The 7,853-nt window shown below is 40.0% G+C and overlaps 1 protein-coding gene across 1 annotated transcript; it reads left to right on the top strand.

Moving 5' to 3' along the window:
* Positions 1-4,609: 4,609 nt before the first annotated feature.
* Positions 4,610-6,573, top strand: LOC138033538 (melatonin receptor type 1B-B-like). The gene has a single exon (XM_068881303.1). The coding sequence runs from the start codon at positions 4,659-4,661 to the stop codon at positions 5,751-5,753; it is 1,095 nt and encodes a 364-aa protein (XP_068737404.1). The 5' UTR covers positions 4,610-4,658; the 3' UTR covers positions 5,754-6,573.
* Positions 6,574-7,853: the final 1,280 nt, after the last annotated feature.

Genomic DNA, 7,853 nt, shown 5'->3' with positions numbered 1-7,853 from the left:
AGGCTAAAAATTGGAGATTTATAACTACGTTGAACAAGTTCTTTTACATTTTGAAGTTGATTTCTAGGTAGCATGATGCCATCTACCTTTCCAAAGAAAAGAGCTACAAACTACTCTGCTACTACCTGGTCGGAAAGCAAGAAAAAAAGGGGAAATTAACATTATTTTTAGTTTCTAATGTATAATATTGGAGATATTTTTTGTTACCTTCATTTCTTCTGTGAATTTTTTGTTGCTGCGGAGCAAGCGTAAGACAGAGCTGGAGGGAAGGTATAGGTGTTTCCGATCCTTTTTTTCTTTTTTCTTTTTTTTTGTGGGGGGGGGGGGAGGGAGGGTGGAAATTGATAGTTATTTTAAACTAGGTAGAGTGCATATTCAGCCTAGGTGGAATGAGGATCACCAATTTAACCTGAGTGAGAACGGATTTAACCTGAGACCGGATTGCACGTGCAACATCTATACTTGCAAGCTTCAGTTCCCCCTACAGTATCCCCTTACAGCTACAGTGTCCAGGGGCAGATCCAGGAAGGGTGAGGGGGTTGTAGACCTTATTAACTTTCAATGCCATCAGTGTGGAAGGCGAGTACCGCAGGCGTGAGCTATTAAGGGTGGCCGGTGTCATGCCCCACCCACCCATCCCCCCCTCCTCGAAATTTGTTTCTGCTTTTCCCTCTAAAACGCCATTCAGGGTGGTTTAGTGGTCATCAACCGTGCCTTCCACCTCTGTGACCCAGGTTCAACTCAGGCCTCGGGTCGTATGTGGGCTGAGTTTCAGCCAATCTCAACCTGACTCCGAAGATTTTTCTCCAGGTACTCCGGTTTTCCTCCCTCCTCAAAATCGACTCCCAGTCAATTACATCTGGCTGGGTTTGCGGTGCTCCGAGCCACATGGATCGTATGGCGGCAGCCGTGCGGCGCCTTCACGTGCATTCGGTCCGATCCCGTTGAGCCGGTTGATCCTAAAAATCCCTTGTAGGGAGCGGCTAACTAAGCGCACATTTACATTTACATTTTACATTTTCGTCATTCCTAGACTTGAAAAGCGTTGTGAACAAATGAAATACAGCATTCACGAAATGTACATTTTCTTTTCATAACATGACGAGCAGTCAATTCGTGAAAGTGGAACAACTACGTAAAAAACAATTTTATTATTTTTATGAAGAATCAAACAAAATAATATTAAGAAAAAAAGAGGGGAGGGGGGTTGCAACCCCCTCAGCCCCTCCCCTGGATCTGCCTATGGTGCCTTTACAAATGGCACCGTGTGGTGTCTGATAGCTACCAAGCAGTTTGTGATGTTCCTGTCTCAAATGTGCTGTCCTTTCCAGCTATTCTTCGAGGCAGGTGATCAAAGAGAGGCGGGAACCTTTGTCATATGGGTAAAGTACCCTGTTTTCCAGGTTTACAAGATTTTTTAACTTCAAAAACGATAAGAACAACTTTGTTCTTGGAGAGCAGTACGCTTTTCAATTGAGTGTCGAAAGTAATTAGCGAATTGGCTTGGGTTTTTTTGCATTACTTCACTCAGTGATTGGCTCAAAGTTTTCGCGCCATTTTTTCAACCAATCAGAAGTGAAACAACACTTGTTAAGATCTACTTTTCCCCCATATTCAGTAAAACGTGCAAAAATACGTTTGAATTAGTATAGGCACCGTCCTTAAAGGGTGTAGATTTAAGTTTTCGAGGACTTCTTTGATATCCCAAGCTTCTTTGTATTTTAGCAGGGTGGGTCTGATAGTAAAAGTTCCTCTTAGGAAGCGAGTTACCTCCGAAGTGGGTGTCCGAGTGGGTGACCTCCGAATCACAGGTCCCCCTTAAGTGAAACGATACTTGACAGTGAAGCCACTCCTAGCTGTATTCAACGAACTGTAGGTTAAGTCTTTATAAAGCTCTGCTGATAAATTGATGTTATAGGAGGCGAAACTAGACCAATTTTCCATTTACAACAGTATTTTGCCCATTTCTTGGTGTAGGGTTCGGACTGAACCCTTGTACTGGTACGCCATGACGGCACGATAACGTTGGCAGCTGATGGTGAAATTTCTTAGCAATGCAATCTTCCCTGATAAATGGCAGAAACGCAGCAATATCTGTTTCTAAAGTGGGTGCACAATCTTTGGGTCCAGAGGAAGAATCAATGTGTTCTTTCTGTTGAGTATGACTAGTGGTTCCTGTATCAGCATCGTTCACGGTCAGTAATGACCAGCAAGCTTGAGTGGGCCAGAAGGAAACAACCAGAATTCCTGTTGCTTGGTGTCAGTCGGTCTCTTTTGGAGGGTCATCATAATCATGCTGAATGGAGGAAATGCATAGAATAAGTGTGGGGACAAGTAGAAAGTAAATGCATCTACTGCTAAAGCTCCGGGGTCAGGCGTAAATCACATATAAGGTTTGCGTCGATAGTTGAGTCTAGAAGCAAATAAATAATTATTTGGTTGTACTGATAATCTTTTATGCCAGCATCAAACAATTCTCGATTTTTCGTCGGTTCAGAAAGATCAACAACGTCCAAATGCTACGAAGGATAGTAAGCAAATGAATGCAAGGTTCGCACGCATATCTCACGTGGCTTCCTTATGACATGGACCGGTGACGAAATAGAATCACATGATTTCTCGTGATTTGGTACAAATCTCTCAGACTACAAGTTGCTCTCGCCCTTCAGCCTGTCTGAAAAACTTACTGGTGCTTATTTACACCAAATCTCCCCACTTGCTCGGCCAAAACCAAAGAACGAGCGTACAAAGCCCTGGTGAGACCTATTGTTGAATACAGTGCCACTTTCTGGGACCTTTACTTAGCTAAGAACATACAACGTGTCGAAATGGTCCAAGGCCGAGAAGCTCGCTGGCTACTCAGGCGCTATGACAGATTAGTCAGTGCCACTCATATGTAATCTTTTCTCAAATGGAGATCTCTGGACCTCAGGCGATCCGATACACGTCTCTGTATGCTGTACAAACAAAGTCATGTGTTAGCCACTTAGAAATGCGACAAGCTTCAGAAAGAACATAAGAGCAGAATGGACACCTGGCTCTCGCCTCGCAGTCGTCGATTTCAGAAGCAACGTAATTCATGTGATTATTATAAGAATTCTTTTTTACCATAGGCCAATTGGTCAGTGGAATAATCTCCCACCAGAAATTTTTCGTTTAAGCAATCCCTGTGTAATCTTAAATACTGATTAATTTTTATGTTATTGTTGTGTTTTTAGCTGTGGGTGAAGACTTAATTAGTAAATAAATTCCACTCGAAATCGTGTGATTACTCACAGCTATTAACTTCGATTTATCATTTTCCCTGTACCTCCCCTGCTAAGTGTCACGTTTTTCCGTTATGCACCTATCATTGGAAGGTTTCAGAGAGAAGCTGAAAGGAGTTGTTTTTGCTTGGTAGATCTTAGAGTGCACACTGGCATACAACCCAAAGGATTCGAGGGAGCGTGACGTCATGTTATTCGATACGGTTGTTGATCTCATACATTTGCTATCATTTGCAACGGTCGATCTCGCGTCAGTGGTGTGGTGACCGATCTCAGGGGAAAAATTCGTGTCATTGATTTCGGTAACCACACAGATAAAATAATAATTAGCTTGACAAATGTCCAGAACAATTTTATATTATGTGTAGAGCGAAAAGAGATTTCAGATGAGTTAAAACGACGGCATTCTCTTTAGTACAAGTAAATCCCGACTCCGCCAAGGAAATAAATTCGCGCCATAACTGCCAAGCCTAAAGTTAATCAGAAAAACCTGCCACCGTACAAAATGAGAGAAAAACACGAAAAGCACACTCTTTTCTTAACTTTGTCTTAGCGTTAAAATCATTTTAAAACACGTATGTCTAACACTGATATTTTTTTAAAGCTATTTTGCCAGCGTTCTTTCATAGTGCCTTTATTGCTAAGCAACAAATTACTTCAGCAAAACTAACCCTCCATTATATTCCTAAAAATACAAATTTTGAACCACTTAAATGTTCAATTATTGTTATAAGAGTTAACAAGTCTTTTTATACTTGTTTTGAAGATGGCGGTTTCCTCCTTAGAGCACATCTTGACGGTTTTCATCGAACGCTTTTCAGCGTGCATCAGTGACATGTTATGTTAACTTTAAGATGATTTTACAAGGTCAACAGTTGAAGCAAATGACAAAAATGTGAGCGTCATGAGACCTGCAGTACGCCAATTTATCCAATGATTACAGATAACTCGCGGTTTTCTTCTATTTTTTCATATTAGAACAAGGTGCTATTTTTCCTTTCACTTTTGGTTGCCTTTTTATTTGATGTTTTGTACGAAACACTTAACCACTTTATTTGCATCAGAGATAAGTCGTTTAAAGCTGGGCAACGAGAACTGGCTAAAAGCTCAATTTATTCTTAACAGAAAATGCTTTAGAAAAATGAGTAAAAAGGTTTTAGCTATCTTTCTTTCTAAGCAATCGTAGAAACGCGAAAACGAAGGTATTTTTCAGAGTTAATTTATTCAATACGACTGTTTAGCTTGGACATTATATTACAGAATAATGAAAGATATAATCTTACCAGCGTAATTGCAACAATAAACTGAACAAAAAGCTATGCTGCCTGGAAGCGAAAGGCAAATAGCAATAATCCACGAGTATCCCAAGTTCAGTTATTCAAGGCTTTCAAAATGTTGGCTAAACAGGACAACGTTTCTCTGAATTCTGTCCATTTCAATGACTTTTCAAGGATGTTACTATCTCGATCACCAGCTGTCGTTGGAATAGAAGCTGGTTTCTTTGTGACTATTAACCTCGCAACACTGTTCGGGAATGTGCTTTTGTGCGCCGTCCTGTTAAAAAACTTCCGCCGTCAAAGTATCACCAGTATGTTGATATTAGCTCTATCACTGGCTGACATTCTGATGGGAACTGTGTGTATGCCGCTGTCATGTGCTGTTCTCATCCGCGGCGTATGGCCTTATGGAAACTTCGCCTGTAAACTTCAATGCTTTTCTATTTACTTTCTCGCTTTTGTGTCCCTCCAAACCATAGTTTTAACCTCCCTGAATAGATATTTTCGAGTTGTAAAGCCTGCGAAATATACACGTATTTTTACAGTGAAAAAGACTTTTGCAATGCTAGCGGCTGTGTGGAGTGGCACGGCTCTTATTCTCGCAATGCCATCGCTGATTGGAAGGACAGAGGCGGTGTTCAATCCGGCAAAAGCCGCTTGTGTCATATTCCAAAAGGACTCAGCAGCGAAACACGAGAGTTATCCAGCGATTTTGAGGGCTTTTTTGTTATTGGTATTCGCTGTTATTCCTACAACAGTCACACTTGTTTGTTACTACAAGATATTCCGGGTTGTTGGCTTGCATTTTAGCAAAGTGGAACCGAATTTGATGCCATGGCCAAGTGCCAGTCGGAATTGTCGCGTAAATTCTGGCGAAATCCGAATAACGGTGACGCTTTTTGCCGTGGTCGTAATGTTCGTGTTGAGCTGGTTGCCAGTTTTCCTGATCGAGATCACTCAGGCATTCCTTTTGGATTGGTGGAAAGTTCCTCGTCAAGTCCAACTTCTGTGGACGTTTTTTGGAAGTTTTAGTAGCGCTGTCAACCCTTTGGTGTACGGCTTCGCGAATTCATCCTATCGCAAGGAGTACAGACAACTATTAACGTTAAAATGGACGAGGAAGAAACAAGATGATTCTTATATAAGAACGATCGACGGAACCGCATCTGCATGTATAACGATGGCGACCTTGAATGTTCCTTCCAACTGAGTGCGTTTTGGGGTCATAGACACATCGTTGGTGTACAAAGGTATCAACGGGCAAAGAACAAAACACATATGATACAATTGTAAGCGATTTTGCTTGTTCTATACCGAAAAAGAAACGTGTTTGTGTTCATACTACATAATGAAGATGGAAACTCACATTTAGCTATCTTAAATCGAAAAGTGAGTATCATGATTTGCAAAGATGATATAATAATGCGCGGATTTGTTTTTTAATAAAGGTTTTGCGAGCTGAAAAAGTAACTACACCAGGAAACAGTTTATTTCGCTTCAAAATTGGCACCGTTAATCTCACAGGAAAAAATACGGTGTAAATAAACAAATAAATTTTTTTTATCTCTGTCCTTTAAACTCAGTTGCCTGTCGGCCGGTTGCAAATCTCCCATAAAGCGGACGTTTTATATCAAAATTTAATGTGGCAAATCAATGTCATTTAGCATTCCGACATACCAGATCTAAAAAACATTGAAATTAAAGGTTGAAAAACTAAATAATCGTCCAAGATGAACGTTCTCCCAATAAAGTTCACTGCGACAAACGTAAATATTGCGCGGGTTTTAAAAGTGGCTTAAGTGCAGTTTTTTTGGCAAATTTTTCAAAAAACGGCTGATTTTGAGGGCAAACTTCTGGAGGCTGAAAAAACTATAAAGCAAAAACACCTGATGCCCCAATTAGCATGAATAGAAAGCCTAAGGACTGTAGATTATGTCTATGCAAAAAACCGCTGAGAAAAAGACCTATTACTCAGGCATGTTAAGGTGTGGTTCACGTGTATATATTCCAAAGTAAAAGTTAGAAAGGAAGCTGTTGTACAATATTACTGAAACTTGTTTTATATCTTATATTAAGCATCCTAAATTGCATAGAACGTCCACAACATTCAAATTCAGGTCACTTGATCTATAATTGGATGCCAAGGAATTAAAATTTCCCTTCAAAATGGGGAGTACTAAATTCGATACTAAATGAAGTTTCGGCTACTTCGTTTTGGTATCAATCTCTTACTATTTGGGTGCTATTTGTAAATTAGCCTTGTAAGCTGGACCATTACAATGACTTAGCTCGTAATTAAAGGAAATAGGTCAGGTGACTTCAGAAAAAGCTGTATTTTCCCCATTTAGGTTACAAATGTAACCATACAAAGCAGAACATGATTCATGTAGTTCTGCTTATCAATTGTTGCCAAAGTTTTTCAAAAATATTTTGTGACGACACACGGCAAGTGATAACACGTAGTACTGGCAAGCACTGTCATTTGACAAGCACAGCCACATAAAAAATTGATCAAGCTGTTAAAGAATAAAATTTGTTTAACTCCTTAAGAATAGGCCTTTCTAAATTTTCTATTGGTGATGCTTTTATTAAGAGAGGGATATTTTTGCGCGGCTTAAAACTATGCGGAGAAAGTGCTCTTGGAATCCAAAAAGAAAATTAGGGGTAAGCACGTACGCATTTTTCAAAGATAATTAAGCTTCAATTTACAAAAGAACGCCATGCATAGCTTTGTAATTTAAAACTTTTTACAAATATTGTTGATTAATTATCTTTGAAAAATGCGTGATTACCCCAAATTGTCTTCTTGGATTTCTATAATACTTGTTAAGATCTGCTTTTCCCACATATTCAGTTAACCGCGCAAAAAATACCTTTTAGTTAGTAAGCACCGTCCTTAACTACCCTGAGTAACAGAGCTTGAGCTACGTCTTACGTTCTCCCTCATGGCTTAGCTTCAGCAAGGGGTTCTTCCCCAAGGGCAGGAAAATTAATATTTTAAAGAAATTACAGATGTCCAGTGTCCCCCTTGAGGTTACAGAAACAGAGAATATCCTGCAGGGACGATCATCCTCTCTCCACGTAATTAGCTCATACCTCAGACCGGTATCTGTTATACAGCTGTTGCATCAATGTTTTTTAGATTTTTTAATTGTGATCATAGAGCTGTAAATTAAATGAGTTATGTGGTAAAAGTTTCACTCGCTTGGTTGCCCATCCCGTGATAAGTAATTGTTAGACACGCGACGGAAACAGTTGTACCACGTTCAAACTGATTAAGCAAGGGATTTTTCCGCTTTGCCTTGTGCCG

Source organism: Montipora capricornis, chromosome 14, assembly GCF_036669925.1.
Source record: "Montipora capricornis isolate CH-2021 chromosome 14, ASM3666992v2, whole genome shotgun sequence".
Lineage (NCBI taxonomy): Eukaryota > Metazoa > Cnidaria > Anthozoa > Scleractinia > Acroporidae > Montipora > Montipora capricornis.
Note: the sequence above shows the minus strand (reverse complement) of the source record. Positions and strands in the feature narration are given on the sequence as shown.